Source organism: Sciurus carolinensis, chromosome 8 (assembly GCF_902686445.1).
Source record: "Sciurus carolinensis chromosome 8, mSciCar1.2, whole genome shotgun sequence".
In the NCBI taxonomy this organism is placed as follows: domain Eukaryota; kingdom Metazoa; phylum Chordata; class Mammalia; order Rodentia; family Sciuridae; genus Sciurus; species Sciurus carolinensis.
Genome location: NC_062220.1, coordinates 48,920,707 through 48,944,985, shown reverse-complemented (window position 1 = coordinate 48,944,985; position 24,279 = coordinate 48,920,707). Strand labels below are relative to the sequence as shown.

General features: G+C 37.4%; 1 protein-coding gene across 1 annotated transcript in view; it reads right to left on the bottom strand.

Annotated features, from left to right (window-relative positions):
- Positions 1-7,808: 7,808 nt before the first annotated feature.
- Calcr (calcitonin receptor) overlaps positions 7,809-24,279 on the bottom strand; it is a 116,132-nt gene continuing 99,661 nt past the window's right edge. The window contains exons 9-15 of the mRNA XM_047561845.1: positions 23,861-23,987; positions 16,575-16,728; positions 14,952-15,012; positions 14,804-14,870; positions 12,767-12,985; positions 11,522-11,563; positions 7,809-8,071 (exon numbers count right to left, since the gene is read on the bottom strand). Coding sequence (XP_047417801.1) covers positions 7,835-8,071; positions 11,522-11,563; positions 12,767-12,985; positions 14,804-14,870; positions 14,952-15,012; positions 16,575-16,728; positions 23,861-23,987 — 907 coding nt within the window. The 3' untranslated portion in view covers positions 7,809-7,834. The remainder of the gene's footprint in view (positions 8,072-11,521; positions 11,564-12,766; positions 12,986-14,803; positions 14,871-14,951; positions 15,013-16,574; positions 16,729-23,860; positions 23,988-24,279) is intronic.

Sequence of the window (24,279 nt, the reverse complement as noted above, 5' to 3'; positions counted from 1 at the left end):
CTAATTAGAGACATTATTTCTTTCCAATGTATTTTTTTTGTACCAGAGTTTGAACTGGGGGCACTCAACCACTGAGCCACATCCCCAGCCCTATTTTTTATTGTATTTAGAGACAGGATCTCACTGAGTTGCTTAGTGCCTCGCCAGTTACTGAGGCTGGCTTTGAACTCATGATCCTCCTGTCTCAGCCTCCTGAGCCACTGGGATTACAAGAATGGGCCATGGTGCTTGGCTAGTTTAATGAATTTTTTGGTCTTGGTTTTAATAGTCTCTCTCTCTCCCTCCCTCCCTCTCACTCTCTCTTTCTCTCTCTCTCTCATTTTTTTATTTCATTGATTTATATGGAAATTCATGACCTTCTGCAATATGTTTAACTATTTAGAATATTCCTTTCTGCTGTAGAAGACAATAAATGTGAATGGTAAGTAGATTAGTAACCTGTAAGATACATTAGATATAAAAAAAATTGAATATATTTGTGCTTGACATAGACTGTATGATATGGAAGCATCATGAGATGCCAAATATTTCTGATAGACTAAAGATACATATTCTGATAGACTAAAGATGACATATGAACCCTGATGTTCATGATACTCTGCATATCCATGAGGATTCAAAGACTCTCAATAGTCATGAGATCTTTAATCTCCAACTGATGGCAACACCTATTCTGGCTCCTATGTCCTCTGCTAGAGAAATTCAGAAAAAAATATAGTGCTGTTAATTTTGATGATTGACGAGCTCCAACTGAAGCCACAAATACTTGTGTCTGCATCTCTTTGATGGAGTAGGTACCCAGTGTTGGCTCTAGGAACCTTCCATATTTAGTAACCCAAACAAGCCCAGGTAGTGCATTACCTATGCTAAGTGTGTTCGCCTATCGCACCTTCCCCAGGCTTCTCACTGAGTATTTCCAATTGATTAAAAAAAATGCAGGATTTGAGTATCTTAATTTTGTCTGCGACCATTTCTGGACCATGAGCTCTGAGCTAGCTTGCCTGATAATGTACTCATAAGATATCATTGCATCAAGGTAATTACTCACAGTGACATTGTCCTTGTAGTTTTGCTTTTACACTGTTGCTCAACTTACTGTTCTACTTAAATATAGCTAAAATTTCAGTTTCCTTCTAGGAATTGTTTTAGGTATGTCCCATAAATTTAGAGTTGTAACACTTTCTTCAAATAATATGAAGTTAAAACTAACATGACACTACTTTAGACACATAACATTCTGTAATTCTGAATAGCCTTCTAAAAGTAAGCATTATTTAGAAATATTTATTATTTCTTATATCAGGTTGCTTAAGCTACAATTTTGTTATTGGATTTTAATTATATTGCATTGTGGTCAGAGATCTGTGTCATTTCAATCCTTCAGGAGAAGTGTTCATTTCTTAAATATGACTTTTATGAACATTCTATGTGTCCTCAGGAAGAATGCACATTTTCTCTATGCTGAATATAGCATTTGATATATTTTTGATTGCTTGAGATCAATAATTGAATTTTTCAGGCATTTAAAGCATTGATAACATTTTATTCACTTAATGTATCAGATTGTGAGACTGGTAAGTTAATATCCTCAATTGCAGCTGATAAATCATCTATTTCATCCTGTTGTTCTCTCAGTGTGGCTTGATGTATTTTGAAGCTGTATTTAAAGATGCATATGAGTTTCATCTGCTCAGTCACTACTTTTGAAGTCACCTCAATGTGTATGTCCTCTCAAAACCTATATTAGAACTTAGTCCCCAATGTGACAGCATTCAGAGGTGGGACCTTTTGGGGAGTGATTAAATCATGAGGGCTCCTACCTCACTGACTGTATTAATGCCTTTATGAAAGCTGCTAGAGGGAGCTCCCTGGCTTCCTTGCCCCATGGAAAGACATACAGAAGGCACCACCTATCAGGAGCAGGAGCCCAACAGATACCAGATTTGCTGACATCTTGATCTTGGACTTTAAACCTCTAGAACTGTGAACAATAAATTTCTGTTTAAAAGCTACCCAGTCTAAGGCATTTTATTATAGCAGCCTTAATGAGCTAAGACATTGTCCTTTATGACTTCTGTTTTTTGATCTAATATTATGTTTAGTCATACATTAAGGCAAGACCCCCAATTTACTTTGGGTTATATTTCTCTAGCATAACTTTCCCCATTCCTGTTTAATCTTTAGTTTTCTTTTTGTCTTATGTTTGTCCCTTGTTGCTTTGGGGGCTTTAAAATTTTTCCCCAAGAGTCTGTTTTTAATTGGTGACCATGACTACCTTATTCTAATTGATGTTATGTTAAGACTAATTTCACATATATGAAGACTCATACTCGTTTATTCACCAATGTGACTCCCTTAATTGTACAAATGCTTACCTTTCCTCTAAAAGAGAAAATGTTTAACCTGTTTTCATGTAATTTTGATCTCTTCTTGTGCCAATATTTTCCATGTTAATAGGAATTTTAGTTTTGCACATTAAACTTGGAAATCTTTGAACTATTCCTATTTGAGGTCTCTTCATGTTTAATTGTGGAGAGTTTTAAACATATTTCTAAAAATATGTCCCCTTCTCCATTTTTATTTTTGTGTGTGCCCTCCTGGGACTCCTATTGTTCTGATACTGGTACTTTAATCTTTTATCTTTGCTATCTTTCAGGGTTTTGTTTGTTTGTTTTTTTGGTACTGGGGATTGAACCAGGGGTGCTTTCCCACTCAGCTACATTCCCAACCCTTTTTTATTTTCAGTCAGGTCTAGCTCAAGGTTGGCCTTGAGCTTGACAATCTTCCTGTCTCAGCTTCCCAAGTCACTGGAATTACAGCATGTACTACCACACCTGCATCTTTTAGTTTTTATTTTCTGCTTTCTAGGTTTTTAAACCTTTCCTCTGGAAGAAATTAATAGTATTTTTTTTTTAACCTCAGTAACTCATTTTGAGTCAGGGTCTACATAATTAACTAAATGTTATTTATTTCAACTATTGGATATAGTGTGTTTTGGCTATTGCATTTCAAGAACCCACTGGGTTCTTTTATGAGTTCTCATTTCTTTCTGTTTTTAGCATCTCCACTTAAGTCCTCCAACTTGCCTTTCAATCTTTATTTGGATTCTTCATCGGTGTTTCCCAATCACTCTGTAAGATGGTGTGATTTGTTGTATCTCCTAGTCTTCTTTTGAAAAGTTGTGTCCCTCATATGTCTAGTTATCCTGTCCTGTGACCTCCATTTCCTGGAGTAATTGGTCTCTAATGTCTGTTGGGAAATGACCCAAGGCCAGGCCTTGACTTTGTGTGATTCTGCTGAATTTAGAGGACAAAGGGAGTGAGATCCAGGGTAAAACCATGCAAGAAGCCTTGATCTTTGCTTTTTTTTTTTTTTTTTTTTTTCTTCTTGCTATTCTTAGGAAAACAATCTTGAACACTTTTAATCCTTTCAGAGTAAAATCATTAGAATGAGGACACTTCCCCAGGTCATAACTCATCAGTCCTATGGGAGCATAGCCAAGGAAAGAAGAGGATCCAGTGCTCAAGGTGGCTGCTTAGTGCATACCTCATTGTTCTTATGAACTCCTCAGTCCTTCAGGACTGTTGGGTTGCCCTAAAAGTACCCCAGTAGCACAGGGACCAGTAATCAGCCCACTTGTTACAGCCAGTGTCCCTAAGCAATGGAGACAGAGAGGAGTAAGACACAGTAAAACTCTCTCCTTGATTCTGTTCTTTACTGCTCGTGGCCTCTGTCTGTTCTCTGTACCCTTTTCTGGTCCCTCAACATGCACATGGGCTCATGAAGCTTAGTTTTCTCTGTGTCTTTCCCCGCCTTTTGTTTGTTTCTTTTTTTTCATTAATTGCTAATTATTGAAATGCTGTGTCCTGATTCTGCAGTTTCTGAAGTGGATATCTGGAGCGAGAATCAGTGCTCTTCCTAGTTGACCTTCTCAGTTAGCCCTGCAGTTCCTTGGGGTTTATTCTTTCTCAACTTGCCACTTTTTTTTTCACCACCTAGCACAGAGTTGGGTGGGTGAGTGAAGAGTCAAGGTGTTCCCCATCCTATCCATTCACTAACCAGTACTCTGATTTTATGTGGAGACAGTTTTCCTGAATTAAAATAAGACAATCAGTCTCTGAAGCAAAAGAGACTGCAGTGACATGAGGTGGCAATTCTGATCATTCGGGGAAGACAGCACAGATTGAGTCCCAGTGGAAGGATTTCTGGGAAAGTTATAAAGTATAGAATTTCTGTAAGTAGAAAGTGGACCTTGATCAGTGATATAAGAGGCTGACTGGTCAATGCTTATGATAAGGGAAATCTTTCGGAGATGTTTGCTAATCTGAATGGAGAAAGATACAATATTAGAAAATCAGATGTCAGTGGTTGTGTTTTTTCCAATGCTTCATGTTACTTATAGATATTAAAAAAAATCTTAAAATCCAGAAAAATAAAAATCACTGGAAATACAGTTAGTTTTAAACATTCAAATATAGCTTCTCTAGCTTACTCTGCCCTCACGTGCACATGATCATTCTTTTTGTTTATATTTTCAGTTACTGTTTTCCACACCAGTTTTCCGTGATCTTGAGCTAGGAGGAGCAAGTCGCCTGGTTTTCTTTTTCAAAATAACAAATGGAAGTTCCTTCTGAGTTTATCTCATTGCTTTTCTAAATATTGTTTCTGATGTTCATTTTTCATGAATAATCTCATTTTAAACTCTGAAGTGTTGGACTGTAATGTATTCAATAGAAAAACCACTGTTTTTGACTTTGCTATCAAGAACATGATAACCCTCCATGAGTGTTGTAACTGGAGTTCTTCTGCTCAGGGCTAACGAGGAGGGGAGCTTATACTCAGCCACTACTGCCAACCATGTGTGCCATTTTGTTTCTCCACCCCAAAAGTATCAGTGGTTGTGCTTTTCACTTTATAGATTCCCATTTTCACCACTGGCACAGAAAAGAAGCATCCGCCACTGCAAAGAAGCTTTGCCATTATAACCCAATGAACGTCAGTTGTATGCAGGATGGAAGTGTATAAAGCTTGTGTTGAATTGATGAGTAATGAATGAAGGAAGGAATGAGAAGGGTTGTAACTCCACAATGATAAGCATGTTTCTCAGGACTTCAACATCTTTCCTTCCCTTCAGGAACCATGATATCCATTTGTACCCAAAGACTTATTTTGGATCACTTTGTAGGAGGGAATCAAAGCAGGTGGGCAGCCAACCACCTGAGCGTATCTCCCTCTTTTGAAGAATGAGATTTAATGGTAGGATGGGAAATTACTTTTGTTCTTTAAGATCACAAGGATAATATCTATTTGTATCACTGGAACATACAGGGAAAAATGTATCCTTCCTAAAAATGTTCCCCAGATCTCATAAGGCAACAATTTTGGATGTTATCATATAATGTGAAGTATTGCTCCTGTTCCCATCATTAGTTCATCACAGTCCCATTTAATCCTCATTTTCCCCATTTCTTGCTCTCCAGATCTAAAAATATTTCTAATAATGGCCTGTATTCATTCCGATGATATTTAATTATTTTTTATCCAGTCTTATCATTCTCCCATACTATATTAAAAATGAGTGATTGTAGTAGCAATTCTAATGATCTTATATGATGTTGGACAGATCAAGTCTGGTCACAAAATGGTGAAAACAACAAGAACAATGAAAGGATATAATACTTCTTGTCCTGGATCTCTTTGCTGTGCTTCCTGAACTTACACAACATAGACTGCTAGTCGTATGTGGTTTTTGCATTATCAAGGGAATAAGAACTACACCACGGAGTCAAATTGAAGACTGAAGGTAGTTACACTAATAAAGATAAGGATCCTGACATTTTTGCACACGATTTCTAACCAATACTTTTGGATTATTCTTCCCTTTCCTGTAGTACAAACCAGATGAGATGTCAGCAGGCCATGCTTGAAATGAAGAAGTGAGCATGAAATGAACAGGAGACAAGATGAATGAATGGAAAAATGAATAATGTATTTTTTTAGAAAAATATGCAGATATACATCTTTTGCTTTTAATATCTCTGTATTAATTTATACATATACATAGCATAAGCGTTTCACACAATTTTGATACTATGTGCAATACTAATAAGCTGTTTTGATTTCTGCAGCCCCTACTATATTACTACATTAACACAATAACATCTAAAATATTTCAGCAATATATTATCACATTTGTACGAGAGCTGCCTGAAATACTCTGTTTTCCATGTTTGTAAACAAAAATAAGAACATTACTACGTAACACTGTGATTGGAAAAATACCTTCTTCTCAATTCCTCCCTTACATTTAGTAAAGGAGACTTAATTTACTTCAGTATCCAAAATACATTTTCGTTGGACAAATATAACTTTTTCTGGGTGCACTAAATATGTGACCAGAACAAATCAATTTCTTGTCTTTTCACAACTAAATCACTTCTGAAAGGCAGTGGCATAAGATGACACAGATGAGATTTGAGATTTGGAGGATTTCAGTGTATCTCAGTTAGCATACAAATTAAACAATGATGACTCTGATTACTGTTGCAAACTCACCAGTTAACTGCTGGTGCCAGTAATGTTACTGGCTTATTTAGAGATTTTTGAAGATCTTACACTAGGAAGTGAAGAGAGATGTGGAAATACACTACTGGTTTTAATGAGAAATTCTACTTTTATTCTAACAAGAATTAATACGTGCTTAAACTTGTAGCATTTATGTTTTTTCTTCTTGTTTTGTTAATAGCAGCACACAAGAGGTCAACTATACACTGATTTATAATTAGCTCTACTGAAAGTTCCTGGAAAAGACTACGATCTTGTTAAGCTTTGAAGCTGGATGGAAGGCAGCTAATGGACTTATATGGAGTCTTTTAATTACCAGTCTTAAACACATCTATCTTTTACTGCTAGATAGCACCCAAGGGCAAGAGGTAATCTGCTTTATAAACCTCAGAATGATTTGTTTTATAAATCCTGGAGTTTAGGAAAGTGGAAAACTCTTTAAAGAGTATTCTCTTCCACTAAGAATTATATTTTTGGCAGTTTGTGAAAAATTTAGTGATGGATTCGTTGTGACCTCCCAATTTATAAATGTCAGCCTCCAAAGCATGTTCAGCATTAAGACCAATTCCTTACAGCAGTTAGGGTCTGCCCAATGGACAGAATTATCCAAAACCAAGCTGAGCACGTAATAGTTCCAGTAAATTGACTCAAGATTTCTTTCTCATTCAAAGCATTATGTTTTCCTGCCAGATGCAGGTCTTTTCTTCCACATCCTTAGTCATCTTTATATGTGAAAGCCACTCTGTCTTGCAGAGGTCATGTAATTTGTGCAGTTTACATTGTATGGATGGTAAAATATGTAACATCAGAATTGACTGAAATAAAAAAATTAAAAATCCGATCCATAGCCAAATACAGAAATATTCTAATTCAAAATCTAGAGTTAAAAAGAAATATATTGATAGTGATTTTAATTTTTCAAAGGTAGAAATGGCTCAAGATTAACAAGGAGCACCCTGTATCTGAACTAGGTCAATTTAGTTGCGTTTTTCTTGGATACTTTGCTTGCATTACTATGACATTTGCATCTCAGTCCTGGATGAATGATGGAGTTCACAAGTTGCAGTGGGAGACTCCATTCCTAGACTGTCTCCCAAAGCAATAGTACCAAGAATTACTTTCTTCAGAATCACTATGGACAAATTCACTTAATAATTCTTCACAAATGATATGCTCAGCTCCTGGGAGGATGGGGATCGTTAAATGCATGATCTATCTTTCCCCCAGGAAATGAAGGCTCAGTGATCACGATGCTGTGTTTGCTTCACATTCAAGCGGATGACTCTTGCTCGATGACGTTCAAGGCGATGATCTCAGCACCCTCCTCGCCTTGGTTGTTGGCGGGATCGTTCCTCGGCTCCTGGTGGCAGATGTACACCGGGATGTCGCCCGCCTCAGCAGCTGCCGCCGCGGCGCGAGCAGCAGAGCGGCGGGCGGGGCGCCTTCCCCAGCGTTGGTTCCATTGGATTTTAAACTGCGCCCATTGGCGCTTCACGGTGGTTTGGACCTGCAAGACAAGAGGGAGCCTTGTTTTCATTAAACGATAATAGTCTTGAAAATCAGCTTACTGGTCTGAAAACAGAGTTTTATTAAAAGCCACAGTGTAGAGAACAAGTAGGATATGGTTTAGGGACAGTCCTTTACAGACAGGAAGGGCAAGTGGTGTGTGCAGACCCCTTGCAGCCCCAAGAGGAAGAGAAGAGTGGGAGAGACACAGAAACACAAATGACCTTGCATTTCCCCTTCATGGTGGAAGTCCTGGGAAAATGGGGAGAAGAAAGCAAGGGATAATTTGCTTTCTTAGATGTACCCTTATTATAGCACGCCTTTCTTATTGATTCTAAGAGCATAATCTTGAAAACTGATAACCCTGTAAAGAAATCCCACATTTGCCCTGACACCACATCCAACATGGTGTCCAAGCAGTGGAGTGGCAATGGCTGTGGACAGAACCACAGGCTCTAGGTAGTATGAAGAAAGGAGCTGAAGTCCCACCCTCCTCACATGGCTTGGAGGAACACGGCTGAATCAGAGTAGGCCTGTGGCTTGGTCAAGGAGACTATAGACAGAGAAGAACCCTAGGGTCCTCAGAAGTGAGGGGAGTCACCAGAAGTTTCAACAGCAGGTACTGGCATTAATATTTGGTAACCAGTTGCACTTTTGGACAAAAGCTTTTGAACTAAAACTGCATTGTTTTCTACAATGAGACTTGTAAACCACTATGGGAATGGGCTCTTGAATACAAGGAAATTATATATATATATTCTTGAATGCAAGAAACTTATAGCAAATGTTTTAGTTATCACATATTTCAAGTTGTGATTGTTAAAGTGAGGTTCTTCTGATCATGCTTCTTGATCTACAAACTTTTATCCACAACTCATGGGCAATAGCTAAAAATATGAAAAAGGAAGAAAAATCTAGTGTGTCCATTCTAAGTACTCCTTGGAAACAAATTGTCCATCTTCCTAGTTGCAGTCATCTTTTTTGAGGTCCCTTAATACCTGATAATTTATTAATATGTTTGGATAATTAATGTTCTCACTTGGAAGAATTGTAGGAAATGCTTGATACATAGTATGCTCTTGTGGACATGTCCTGATTTCTATTACTTTACTTCTCCAAATTTCTTCCTTGTTTCTCATCTGCCTATGAACCCACCACATGATCCATTTCCATAAGAGCAATCACTGAACACATACTGACAATAAATCAAAATTAAAATTTACATCTCCCTGTAGTACAAATGACTTATTAGCCCCCCTCTATCTCTGTTAAAACTCAATATTCAGCCAGGCAGAGTTCCATCAGAGCTCTCTCTCTCAGAGGCAGCTGGAAATAACTTCTGGCATATGTGAGTGCCCTGCCTGTATTCAGTGTTGTAAGGTGATATGTACACAGAATGCCCAACTGAGACCCAGATGCCTGAAATCCATGGGGTTGTGATATTACATTTGGCACAGTACATGATTTCTGTATTATTAGAAATGTCACACTTGCACTTTCCTCCAGTAACGGGATCTTAATGAAAATGGATATGGTTTCTTTACTTCAGAAAACAGATAACATACTCAAATGAATGCGAGACATTTCAATTGTGTGGAGTGCCCCTGGGTTTACTTCCTATGCCTGACACCCCCAAAGACAGCATCATAGTTAAGACACAATAAATATTGCAGTATTTTTACAAATGCATGCAATCCTCTTGTGCTTTACAAGACATTCCTCTCCTGGATCTGGTTTTTATATTAGCCCTATTTTGATATTGTTTTAGATGAAAAAATTTTATTTTGCATGTCAACTGAAATAACTTAAAAGACATAGGTATTCATTCACAGAGTATTCACTAGCTTAGTGCTGTACATGGGACAATTCAAGTTCTACTCATTTATTAGTTTTTGCTATTCCTAAAAAGAAAAAAGAAAGAAGTTGGTAACAAATGGATGTCTCGATTCTATCTAGCCCCTTGTCATGCTCCTAGCAGTAGTAAACGCACAATATATTTCTGTTGAATGATGTGATGAGCTCTTGGATGAAAGGATGATGGGAGGAAGTAATAAAATCTACCAATAAAAAGATAATAACAAAAACCTGGTCATGTTGAGGTTGGAGATAGGTAACATCACAGAGCAGGAAAATATTTTAGGTGCTCATTAAATGTCATTTAATGAAGGAAATAGAGAAAAATAAGTATCAACTAATAATGGTTAGAAAATGTTTCTAATTACTAACAGGAAAATAATGCTGATATTTTAAAGTGTGATTTGTCTTGCATAAAATTGTTCTTGATAGGAATTAATTTAAATGATCTAAAATACTTTTGCACTGAAAGCTTTGTGGGAGCCAGGTATGGTGGTGCACACCTGTAATCCTAGTGGACAGGGAGGCAGAGGCAGGAGGATCATGAGTTCAAAGCCAGCCTCAGCAATGGTGAGATGCTAAGCAACTCAGTGAGACCCTGTCTCTAAATACAATACAAAATAGGGCTGGGATGTGCTTCAGTAGTTGAGTGCCCCTGAGTTCAATCCCTGGTACACCCCCACCAAAAAAAAAAAAAAAAAAAAAGTTTCGTTGTTCTATAGAAAGCATATTCCACTTTTGCAAAACTCTAGAGAGGAATCGTAGATACAGATAATTTATTGAAATTTAGTCAATTTAATTGGGAAACAGAAAATCTGGGCTCCAGTCCTGGCTATCACCACAACTATGTTTATGTATTGGGCAAATCACATGATCTTTCTGGAGCTTAGACATCTCACCTGAAAAATAAGGAAGTTTTAAAAGCATGTTCCCTGAAAACCTGTGAGTTCTTTGGAAGAACTTCTGGGTTTATAGCAGCTCCTTTTTTATATATTATAAATGAGAGTCCCAGGTAAGATATTGTTGGAAGAAAGAGTACTCTGGTTAAAAAACCCTGGCCACATGGGGTTTTTATCTGTTAGGTTCCCCTGATAAAAACGTTCAATATATAGACCATTTTTTTTGGAGATCCTTTTTGTGTTTTAACTTCAAGGTGATTTTAAAATGCTGAGTAGTGGTCCAATAGTTGCACCAAGCAATTGGAAAAACAGGGTAGCAGACTGTATAATCTGACTGGAGGCTGGTTTTGTATAGCAAGGGCCTGGGGCTTCCAAGAAGGAATAGGGACTTTCCTTTTATTCTCTGTGGGAACCCAGAATGGTTCTCACTATTACTGCTGGGGGTGCTGACCAGCTCAGGAGGCAACCCTAGGAGACGAGAACTTAGCTGCATGTTTGGAGCCTACCTGCAACTGTATCACACATCCATAAGTAAGATTCAGCTTAAAGATATGGAAAAAACACAGTCCTGCTAATTATGAAAGCTGCTGAGGTCAACCATAGATCAAATGAAATGTGTATGGAGGCCCTTTGGACACCATAAAATACTGACTTTCTTAAACAGGCAATAGTATTATATGAAATGAAAGCAGACTTACCTCATTGTTGCAGAAGCAGTAGATAGTCGCCACAAAGAATCCCTAAAAAAGAGAAGGGAAAATAGAGTTGAAGTTATTTTTGTGTGCACTATGTTGTCGATCAATATAAATATACTTATATCAATATAACAGATTGTCTTGGGGGATAATTTTCCTATTGCAATAGCATGTCAAAGCTTGATTAAGTATAAAGGTAAGGAAAATAATTATCTACCACTCATTCAGTGCTATATAACAAGAATATTTTATTAGAAATGCATTTATTCTTGTTGGGATTCTATCACATGGCAACTAGGACAGCTCTAGTAAATCTGGTTAATATACTTCTCTGTTTAACTTGGAGATTTTTTAGCATAATATGTGGATTAAAGTGGATCTGAAAAGACCTTTTGAGACTGAGGTCATCGGGTTCAGTAGAGAAGGCTTTTATAAACATCAGTGTCACAGTGCATGGCTGTCTACCTATGTCCTACAATTGTCATGGTACCCACACCCAAGTTCATCTCTCCAATCAGGACATGGATGAGGTAATCTCTAGGGTCCTAGAAACTGCTCAGAAGATTCCTTGTGTCCAAGATTTAATTACAGCCCAAGCTTTCTTTTATCACAATAAATTTTGGACTCTTTTTCACATTAAACCTTGGCAGTAGAAAATAAAATTAATTTAAATAGAATCTCTTTTTCCTGAGGATCCCCCATACCCTACCTTGTTCTCAAAATACCTAAAAATACCTAGCAGTATACCTTCAATGGAATTGTGGATCTGGGCAGCAGCCATTCTTTCATTGTTGCAGACTCTAGACAGCTCAGGACAGCCCCTGAGCCAGTTCCATTAGCTCCTACAAGAGGAGACCCCTGAACACAACTTTCCTGTACAGCCAGTGAACTCTCAAGGATGGATTCCTGACATTGCTTCACACATGGAAGGTCAAAGGGCAGGAGGCATGGGCAGTTCTGTGCAAATTCATTGCTCCTCATTGCCCCAGAGCAGAGTCAACATTTATTTATTAAAGGAAGGTCTGACAATTATGTGTGAGTGACCAGCTGCCTGGGTGGAACCACTTTTGGGTTCTGAAGGTGACAGGAAAGCAGGCATAGACAGTGGAAACAAGTGCCTTAAAAAACAACAACCTGATTTCCTTCAGAATTTTGGCTGGCCGGTTGCATTGAAATTATGGGCTTTAGAGTTCAATAGATCAGTCAGCTGAACAGGTCACTGAATAAATACGCTGCTGGCTGCCTTACCTGGAAGTGAATCAGAGAGTGCATGAGGTAATCGTAGATCTTCCCAAGCATCTTGTTGGAGGGCCTCCAGGGAAAGACGACAAACTGGATTCCAAGCAGGGGCACAAGGATCATAGTAGCCTTCACAGCCTTCAGGTACATGTGGGATTCCGCCTCATGGTTCTCCCGCATCTTGGTCACAAGCACCCGGACGATGTTGAGCAAAAAGAAGAAGTTGACCTGCAGAGATACGATATCATGAGCAAATCATGTCGACAGGTACCACTTAAAGATGTCTATTGTCCTCAGTTCTCAAGTACCCAGCGTGAAGAGCAGATGTCACTCACACAGCGCAGAAGAGACTGCACAATTAGCCCAGCATTCCTGAAACTCCAAATATGGTAACCAGACTCTTTTCAGATCTGTATTCATTTTCTCTTCTATTTTTTCCTTAAATAAGAAAATATTTCCCCTGTATATGTAAATACAGGAAGTTCAACTCCAATGAGGCTGCTCATTCCTTATTTAGATTTTATAACCTGTACACAGGGGGTTTGCTGACAACACTGGATGTGTTGCTATCCTCATGTCACAGCACATCATGGTACCACATCATGGCGAGACCTCGACATTTTGTCTTTTCTTTATCAAGATGTCTCCGTTGGTCATTTCTACTTAACGGAAAGTGAAGTGAGGACTGAAAAATGTATCTATAAAGTCTGTATGTACCAGAGATGCTCTTTTATAAGCAGCATTTTAAAGAAAATAACTGCACTGAATTATAACTGGAATTAAATAAAGTGCAGGTTTTAAGCAAATATTTGAGAAGTTTAGACAATTGTGTGCACCTGTGTGACAGCCACTCCAGAGACAGAGAGCATTCCCATCACCCCAGAAAGTTCTCTCCCAGCTCCACCTCAAGCAAACACTGATTTCTGTTACTGTGGAATGGAATATCAGATGGTGTGTCCTTTTTTGTGTCTGGGCCCTTTGGTTTAACATACTACCTTTAAGATTTGTCTATGTTGTGTATATTATCATTCCATGCTTCATATAACTACTCTATTCTGTGAAGAGTGTGCATGATTTGTTTGTTCACTTTCCTGTTGATGGAAATTGGAGTTGTTCCTGCTTTCTGATTATCATGAATAAAGATGCTATGAACATTCGAATTTGAGTCTTCGTGTGGACAGATGTTTTCATATCTTTTGACTAGACACTCAGTAGTAGAATTACCTATTCAAATGGTAAGCATGTGTTTAACTCTACAAGAAACTGCCAAACTGGGGTTCCAAAGTGATGGTTTTATTTTACATTCCCTGCAGGAGTATACTAGAGTTCCACTGTTTGTCACCCTGGCTCTTCTTGGTATGCTCAGCTTTCTAACAGCAGTTATGATGGGGGTATAGTTTTATTTCATCCTCATTTTAATCTGCATTTCTCTGAGGATTTGTGAGTTGAGCACTTTTTTATAAATTTACTGATTTTTATTTGGAATATTCCAACTCTCTTCTTGAATTCGAAGATTTGTCTTTTCACTCTCTAAATATCAGCCTAGTTAAACGTCGTCAACTCATCAATCTCTTCCTTAGTACTTTGTGTATCTTGCTTTGGAATTCTTTTCTTACTTCAAGCTTATTAAGATATTCACCTAAGGTGTCTTCTAGAAGCCATTGTTTGGCTTTTCACATGTAAAACTGCAATTTACCTAGAATTTATATTTTGTGTTTGGTTGCGATGTCTTCATATTCACATATATAATTACTAAACATATGTTCAATATTTTTTCAGTCTGTATATCCAACTGACTGTCTAGGTGTAGAATTCTTAGAAAATACAGCTACACTGCTGTTATGGTGTGCATGAACATGAGCTTAGGGTAACTCCTCCCCCATAAATAAAACTTTTTTTGGAAGAACGAAATTGTTTTCCTCATTCTAAAATGTAATTAAGTATATTATTTTCAAGTTATAATATCTAGGCTACATAGAAGTATGTTCACAAAAATCCCAACAAAGAGATAGCACTGTTAATGATGGATTCAAAACCAATTCTTACCACCAATGCCGCCATCACAGGACCATGGATGATGTAAAGCAGATGGGTTTCCACGCTCAGCCAGCAGCTAAAGAAAAGGGAGGGAACACATGAACCCAAATGCGTTTTCTTTATGTATTTATTAACTGAAAACCACCTGAATACTTACTTGTCATTGAAGTACAGGGCCCTGGTAATCGCATGGATGGTGGTTGGCACCAGTGGGAACCCTAAAAATGTAAAAAGTACAAATCACACTTGGTTTCCTGGCCATACGCAGTAACTCTAGTTATATGGAAAATGGTCGTATACTTGCAAAAAACAGCAGCAAATTTAGTGTGTTTGTCAAGGTACTTACCTGATGTTTGTGCACAAATTGTCTTTGGTCAAGGCAGGTAAAAATCTCCTGGTTAGAACAACATGCACTTTCAGAGAGTTTGGTTAGGAGCTTCCAGATAATTAAAAGCTTTTCACAAATTGCCGTGTACAGTGGGGGCATTTTAATGTGCTCTATGATTATTATTACCATTGTTCGTAAGAACCTTAATGATGATGATTTCGTCGATGACTGTTAACTGAGTCTAGGCTCTCACATGGACAGGAGCTGGGTCACGCTGGAGGGATGTGACTTGGGACAGTGTCTGGCAACAGTAGTCTGATTGTTTGTAAAGCCTTACTTGATAGTCACATTATTTCTTCTAGGCTTTTCATTTTTCTGTCTGTTTATATAATGTACATTGACCCTATTTCCTTTTAATAAAAATCCTCCCAAGAAGCCAATGTAGACCCTCCCCAGGACCATGGCGGAGGCAGCTGTGTCACTTCCTTCACTAAACTCCAAGTACTAGTAAGAAACACCTGTGAATATAAATAGAACTATGGAGATAGCTACTGGTGACACGGTCGGCCAAATCACATCTTTAAAAAATAAATTTCATTTTATAAATGAAATCTAAAGTTGTGATTTTCCTTGAAAAAGATTTTGTTTTTACTGAGTTATACCTATGTGCAATAGAAAACAGTTTGATTTGATTGAAACATCTGTAGAAAAAGATTTTGTTATTATCATCAGATTAAGAAATGCATCTCTGGAGAGGATTAAACCCACACAGTTTTATTTTCTGTGAATTATATGCAAAAAGAGAAGGTCTCAAAATATTTTTTACCTATGAATAACCTCAGCTTCTAAACTCATGAAGCATATAATTCAATATGACCACTGATTAAATGTTTGGCCTGAAATAATTTTAAGTTGGACTGTTCACTCAAAATATGATTGTGCTGTTCACAGCAGCCCTAACATACCATTCCCCATTTGAGTTCAGAAACAAAAACTCATTTTCTGCATTTATTCTGAAATACATATTTTAGAATTAGCAAAAGAGGCATATGGAAACTGAATCCTATCTGCTCATGTCATAGAAGGGAGAGTGTGTCTCCTTCTTAATCTAGAGGGGTATGGACTACACATCTCTAACTCCTTGGTTTCTTCAACTTCTTTCAGCCATTATTCTTTCTTTCATGCAGTTTTTTATTTTTTTCTTTTTTCTTCCAGTAGGCCCCAAGATCTGTAGCAACCTATTCCTCCCACCCAAGATGGTGAGGGTAAGAATAATCCTCTCTCTGGAGGAATCTTCTTTTCAGAGAGATTAAAAAATTCTATGTGTTCATTGTAAAAGCACATGGGAACACTTTCCTTCTATTTATAAGTCTCTGAGACAAAGGCTAGAAAACTGTATACATATAAACACAACTCAAATTGGCTTAAAATTCAGCTGGAGGAAATACATACCCCAGCCCAAGAGGTAATACCAGCGCAGACGTTGTTCCTCGGTGAACACAGCCACCACAATGAGGGTATGGAGATAGATCCCTTCGCAGAGCATCCAGAAATAGTTGCAGGCCATCATGTACTGGTGGAAGAAGTGCAAAATCTTGCAGCTCACCTGTTAGGAAGAAATGAAGACACTCAGTGGAAGACACAGGTAAAGATCTGATGTGAACAGAGGGTAAATGCAAATATGAGCCAAAGTGTGCACATCTAGTTTACAAGGCAGTTTCCCCAAGCATCTGCCAACATGTGCCACCTCTATGTATCCACAAATATTACAGTGTCTACAGATATTACAGTAAATATAGATATTATACAACAGATATTATATACAGATATTATAGCAACATAGGCCAATGGAAGCCAAGTTCATTATGGAGACTTTTCTAGGCTAGACAGGTTCATTTTCCTGCAGTCCATCTGAGACTCATAATTATAGAAAACATCCAAATATTTGTCAAGTGACTTTTATGACTCTTTTCTCCCCTGTGGTCAATGAGTTAAAATAATCCTGGAATTTTTAATGCTGCTCCTGAAGTTCATTAATCCGTTGGTGTTGCTGATGCCTCCTTGATAATAACAAGGAGAGGTCTTATGGGAGCCCACGGTGAGCCCAGTTGATGTTCTTGTTTTTGTTTTCCTATGGGAGCTTTGTTTTCTATATTGGGATCCAAGTGCTTGTCAAGCCCTCTCTAGGTTATTCTTTACTTTCTCCTCATGGAGTCTCAAGTGTTTGTATTTTGGATTTTTAAACACTGCCCCACAAGTCCCTGAGCCTCTATTCACCCCCTCTTTATTCTCCATTCTTCAAATTCCATCATTTTTAGTTTAATTTAATTTTCATTTTCAGTTGCTCTAATTTTTGGTTCTAGAATTTCCAGGTAGTTCTTTTTTAGTGATTTCTACTTTTTGGCCAAGATGTCCTATCTTTTCATTCATTTACAACCTTCAGTATAGTTAAGGTAAGCTACTTTCAAATTTCTGTCTGCTAATTTTTAACATCTGGGCCAACACAGGGTCTATCTCAATTGTATTTTCTCTTGTGATGGGTACCATTTTCTAAGAATTTTTTTTTATGTCTGGTAATTTTGAATTGTACTCTGGATCCTGTAAATGTTATGTTATAGACTCTGGATTCTGTTATGTTCCTTGAAGTTTTTTTCCTGTTGTTTGTTTTAGTAGGAACTTAATTTGGATAAATCCAAAGTGCTTATTTCTTGTGCAGTTGGTAATGTAAATCTCAGTTCAGGTAGTTTAGACTTAGCTATGATCTGGATTCCTTTGCACACACAAGGCTGTGGGGCCAGCCAAAGTCTGAACTTAAGTAAATACACAGATTCTAGACTCTCTTCTCTGACTGAGATTTATTTTCCTCACTTTTTATTCTCTTCACTTTTTAGGTCTATCATAGACCTAAGCTCTGAGAGATTTTGTTAGGTAAGAGCTACTCAGCCATCATCATTTTGTTTTAAATCAATTTTGGATAATGTGCCACTGGAAAATATATTCTGCAACATTATGTGAGAACTATGATGGTAGAGTAATCACATAGCAAAATTTAAATAAAACAATTTTCACTATAAAATTGGAGAATCATTATTGGTTTTGACATGTAAGTAAAGTGAAGAAGAATTAACGGCAGAGTAGAATACCTTATTTCACTTCCATGTCTTGGTATTATTCTTCCCACTGTGTCCCCAAGTCAATCAAACACTCTTATTCTCAGTCCAATTTCTCCCTTCATAGGCTACTAAAATAGATAATGCCAATCTAGTGTTATCTGCTACTGAGTTCTCTTCTCAGAAGCACGGCCATCTTGGTTGCCTCACCTACACTTATCTGCTCTCCCTTCCACTAGCCTCCCTTGGTCCAGGCAGGGATGTTTAGTTTCCACCCTGGAATTCATCAACTCTAGGACTTCAGTTCTAGGCACTCTTTCCAACCTGATCTTCCTGTGATGACCTAGGATAAAGGTATGGCATTGTCTGATGTTCAACTGTCCTGCACAAATGAGGTTAGAAGAAATGCATGTTGTTTTTCAGAACTTGGAACTCATTTGACTTTATTTATACAAGAAGCTACAGAAAATGTAATTCAATTGTTTCAGTTTTTGAGGTACAAAGTGCTCAGGTTCCCAGGAAAAACTAATCTTCTTGTATTGTCCTTCTCCTACCCAGATAAAAAATTCAGAGAGACATTTATTTCTAGAAAATGACAAGTATCCTGCCAGCTTCCTTTAGATGCAGCAAGAACAATGCTTTTAATTCTGCATCCTGACTCTACATGAAGATCATCAAATGAATAGATGGAACAAGAAAATGAAATTTTAGATATTATGGAAATGAAATACTCAAATGACATAAATGACAATGGGCAATTTTCACATCACTCAATAAACTGAGGATCTATTCAGTCCTTATTTATGCCATGAGTTATTTTGAGTTTAACTCAAAAAAATAAAATAGAAGAATTTGAAGGAAAAAGATTCTGATCCTTGGCCAGACAGGAGAGAATATGCCTAAACAAAGACTTCTGAGAGAAGAAACTGACCACTTTGATGCAGAAGGAAGCTCAACCCTGCAGGGATTCCCACCTGAGGGATGAGGACACTCCTTTTTCTTTCTTTTCTTCTTATTTTGCCTCAACAAAATAAAACTCTTATAGAAGAAGTGCAACATTTGGGATGAGGCAGCCTCCCTCTTCAAGAAATCACTTTCTTTTAAATATATTCACTTTGGTATTGGGTAGAGAAATTTTTGTGCCTCTTAACTATTGATTCAGTGACCTGGGAATAGGGTTAATAGGAAAAAATAACCCATATCTCTGCCTTTCTTTTGCTTAGGAAAGAAAATGACTTTAAAAGTTAAGTACTTTGTTTTCCTTTAAAGGAGATAAAGGGCTAAATCACAGAAGGTTTGCTGATGAATGTTCTTTTCTTTAATTTATGACTGTGGTTATAGTTTTCATGTTAGTTGCAATTTCAATGAATATTTGTAGACTGAAAATGTCCAATAACTTTCCTTTTTCTAAAAATTTCTGTTTTATTTATTTACATATTTACTTTCTCCTGTGTTTTCTTCTTGTTTTTATTTTTCTTGGTTAGGGAGAACCTTAATCAAATGTTTTCTGGATTGCCAGTTTTTCAAGAAAAATGTAATATTTCAAAACATTAATTTAAAGTAATTTTAAACATGGTTCAGTATGTGACTTAATGTTGATGACTGGATTCTCAGTCTCTGGATGCTCTTACATCTGACTCTTTAGAAGTGAAGAAATTTTCTCCTAAGAAAGATAGGGCTTGAGAAGAGCTGTTAAGTTTTTCCTAGTTCTTGTTTATTTTTTATATTCAAGTTTATCACAGCAAGGAAATTTCTTCTTTCTTGATACCCAAATTCATTGCTTCAACTTCAATGCACTTAAACTTCTGGATGGGAAAAGACTCAAGAAATTGAGCTTATTTGAATGCATTTATGCTAGGATATGTATTTTCAAGGTGAGACAACAGAAGTTTCACTATGCATCTCTCTCAGAGAAATTGCAGAAACAGTTTCAAGGATGAACGACACACAAAACAGTTCTACTTAGGAGTCTTTCCTACCTTTTCTTGAACTAATTTTGCTTGCCTAGAGAGAGGTGTTCTGTGTTGTTTATAAATGGAAGGTAGATAAGAGAGTCAACAAAATTTTTGATTGAAAATAATGACTATGTTCAAATAGAGAAAGTACTAAAAAAACTAGTAATTTTTTACAACTAGTTATTTTTCCTCCTGGGTCAAGCGTATGCTTCATATTTCACAGGCATGAATTAATTTTCACATACCCAATTTAGTCAGTTGGTTTTAACCTACATTATTCACATGTATTTGGTGAGAACCGTGTGTCTTCATATTTTGTCTGATGGAAGAAATTAACATTTGGGAATGTGAAATAGGGCACAGTGTATTCTCACATCATGACATCACTCCATTTACCACATAAGTGAGTTCTGATTGGTGACCCATTCTCATTTTGTCTAGCCTCAGTGGAAAGGAGTTCCTCTTGTAGGTGTACAGAGAAAGCTATCTAGATTTTTGATCCTTTGTTTTCCATGATATATTTAAAAAAAAAGAAAGCAGCCTTCAGAACAGGTAAAAATATATCTGAATCCCACTTGTGTGGTTGCAAGACACATGGGACTGTCTCTACAGTTGGATTCATTCCTAAGGACTGTGAAGGGAATGTCATGAATAGGTCTTTTCCCAAAATAGTAAGAGGTCAGTTTGGTCTGAATATTAAGATTTGAGTTTGGGTGTTCAAAGAATACTTGATTGACTGGATGAAATCCTGTCTTTGAAGTGTTTTGTAGTTTTTCCCTAGGAAGCTTGCTCTTGTGCAGTTAAAAATTAGCAAGTTTGTTAGGTTAAAAACTTACAGATTGGAGAAAAAAGTGTATCAGGTCATAAAGAAAAACTTCTTTCCTTTTTCTCAACTGCACTTTGAGAATGCATATGGGAGAATTAGCCACACACATCCATCCCTGAAAAACACTTTCTTTTAATTTCTCTGGCTCTTCTAAGCTCACACTCATTCTTCTAGGATATCAGCTGCATAGCAGCAGGGTTGGGTCCCTAGACACCAGTTTACAGGCTTTATTAGAGATTCTAGGCATCAGAGGGGCTGTAGGGCAGAACTGAGTGGTGGCTAGAAAGGAACTTATGTACTGATACTAGCAGAGTACCTAAGTGTGTCTGCCCTAAAACATCCTATGGCAGTGAACACATCTAGCAAAGACAACGAATAAGACCATTAAGATCAATAGAGTAGGAGCTGGAGTTGTGGCTCAGTGGTATAGTGCTTGCCTGGCATGTGTTGAGGCCCTGGGTTTGATACTCAGCACCACATATAAATAAATAAAAGATCCATTGACAACTAAGGAATATTTTTAAAAAAAGATCAATAGAGCAATAAATCTGTTGGAAAAGCCAAGTACAGAGATGAGGGGACTTAGCTATAAGGCAGGGGTTAACAGAAAACTTATGAGCAACTAATTGCTTCCTGTATGATGACCTTGGAAATTTTAAAAAGCTTTATGCTTTTTTGGGATTCCAGGACAATTCCTTGAAACTAAGCAGGGTAGTTTCTGTTATTCTCATTTGAAGGATAAAGTTTCTATAGGTTAGTAGTGAAGTCAGAAAGAACCTGAATTTAGACTATTGCAAAATGATAAAAGGTTTAGCAAGATCTCACAGTGGGTGGCAAGTTGCCTGGGGTTAAGAGTTATCAGTGTGAGAGAGACAGGAGAGGGTCTACCTGTGAATTTATAATACTTCATAATTTGAGCACTGCTTTGGCCAATGTGTGAGGATTTAATAACCAAAGTGCCATTGCCTGGCCTACTTCTCACAGGTGGTAACTTTTTCAGTGTTTCCAACCTTAGTGCAAAATGGAAAGCCAAACAGTTGACTCTTCTTTGCTTAGAAAATTGCTTCTACATTAGTTTGAATTTGGCTGGGGTCAGCTTCACTAACTACGGTGTGCCAGTCCAATTGTTGACAGTCATTGCTTTGGAATGGCTGAGCCCATTTCTTTAAGCACAGGTATCTTCTAAGGAAACAAATGAAGGCTGTGGTGTGAAGAGAGATGGGTTTGTGTGAGATAGGTCCATGTTTGAATCCCATTTCTAAGTACTCACAGTATGGGGGATACTTACCTTCACTGAGCCTCAATTTCCCAGCTTTAAAAATAGGGATAATATCTTTCTCATTGAGGTCTTGTGAGGATAAAATTAAGTGAGATAAATTTTATTTAAATCAAGAAAACTCATCAAAATAAACCCATTTGGTCATATTATTATTCAGGTAAGACAGGACTTTGTCTCTGATAACAGATGTCAAGGTTTTAAAAGATGAATCATAATGTTTTTCTGGATATATTCACGCTGCAAAAATTATTAACACTGAGGCTCCATTAGAAGACAAATTAAGCTGCTTTCCCATGCCATGCCACTGTCAAGCAGGATGCATGCTCTGGGCAGATTTCACGCATTTTTGTCATTGGGTTGGCAGAACTGTCAAATGCCAGTTTTGAAAGATGAGGCTATCTACAGATGCTTGCATAACACAGTTAAGCAGGGAAACAAAACTGAAAATATCCCTTGGCCATTCACTGTGTGGTGAGAGCTTCTATTTGAATTTCCAGATGCACTCTCCACCCCTCCCACAGTCCTGGGTCCAGAGATATGGATCTGGATGCCTCCACTAGGGCTTCCTTGCTCTCTGGTTTCTGGTTAAGCTCAATTAATAGAACCCTTAGTAGAGACAGGGAGGTGAGAGTAGGTGTTCACTCCCTTGTCCCTGTTGGGGGGCTTCTACAGCTGGCTGTGTTTAGAGGCAGAAATCTTGAGTTTCTGAAGATCATCCCTCAAGCATATCACTTCTCTGTCCTTAGCTTCCTTCCTCTTTCCCTCCATTGTCTGCTCAGGCCTAGGCGAGGTAACAGTTCCCAGTGTATTGTCCCCAAATTTGAATTGGGATGAAACATAGATCAATTTTACAGAATAAAAATGATCAAATATTGGCAATTTCATATGCAATGGAAGAAATCATCACATCATTAAATTGTTTTGAATTGACCAATTAAAATGTAGGCCATTAATGAGTAAGAAAAAGATTTTTGATTGAAATTGAGAAAGGCAGGAGATGCAGAAGAGCATCTGTGGATTTTTCAAGATGAAAGTATTTACTAAGGATCAAATGATTATTAAATAATAGAAACAGTGATTATACAATTTTAAGCACTGAGCTGATAAAAAATTTCTGGAAAGTAAACGGTTGTTTATACTTTCATAGAAGAAGGACACTCACCAGATTTGATTGTTGTGGTGGTGTTTATGGGCGTGAGTTTCATGGATGTACTCTTTTGCCCCTAATTTTTTTTAATTCTCTTATGTCAAAGCATGCAGACATAGAACATATTTATATGACTCATTTGAGTAAATGCATAGTGTTGAGGTGACTGACCCAAGCCCTCGTACAACAGCCTTATCATATGATTCTCGATTGCTTGTGATTCAATGATTCCAGTCCTTTACTATAGCATGTAACAATGATTTCCAAGAAATACATAGAACTGATAATGCTTTGCTAAGGCAACCTTTAGCTCAAGATGTAAATATGATTGCAGATGTAAATAGCATTAACATCATCGTCACTATTTACAGGTACTAGATTCTTTAAAATAAAATTAAAAACAAAATCATGCAGAGCTTACCGGGTCCCTTCGCACCAGATCTCCATTGGGCACAACTTCAACCAGGTGGATGATGATAATCATGGAATTCAGAATGTAAGTCAGAAACATGTTCTTGTGCAGAGTCACCCGTTGACAGCCGAGGCTCCTAAAGAAAAAGTAACATCAAGTATTAACTGGGGTCCAAATGTTAAAGTCCTTGAAAAATACTCGATAATATTTTTCATATTTCTTTAGCAACAGACAAGAGGATGTATAGAAGTAAATGAGGTGGATTCCATCCTCAAAACTAATTATTATGTTTTTGCCTTATTTTTAAAAAACTTTTAAAAACAATAACTTCCTACAATAACTGAAAGAGTAAAAGTAATCACTTTTGATTATGGTAATTTTGGAGAAATAATTAAAAGAAGGGTTCTTAGAAGAGAAACCATCAGGAT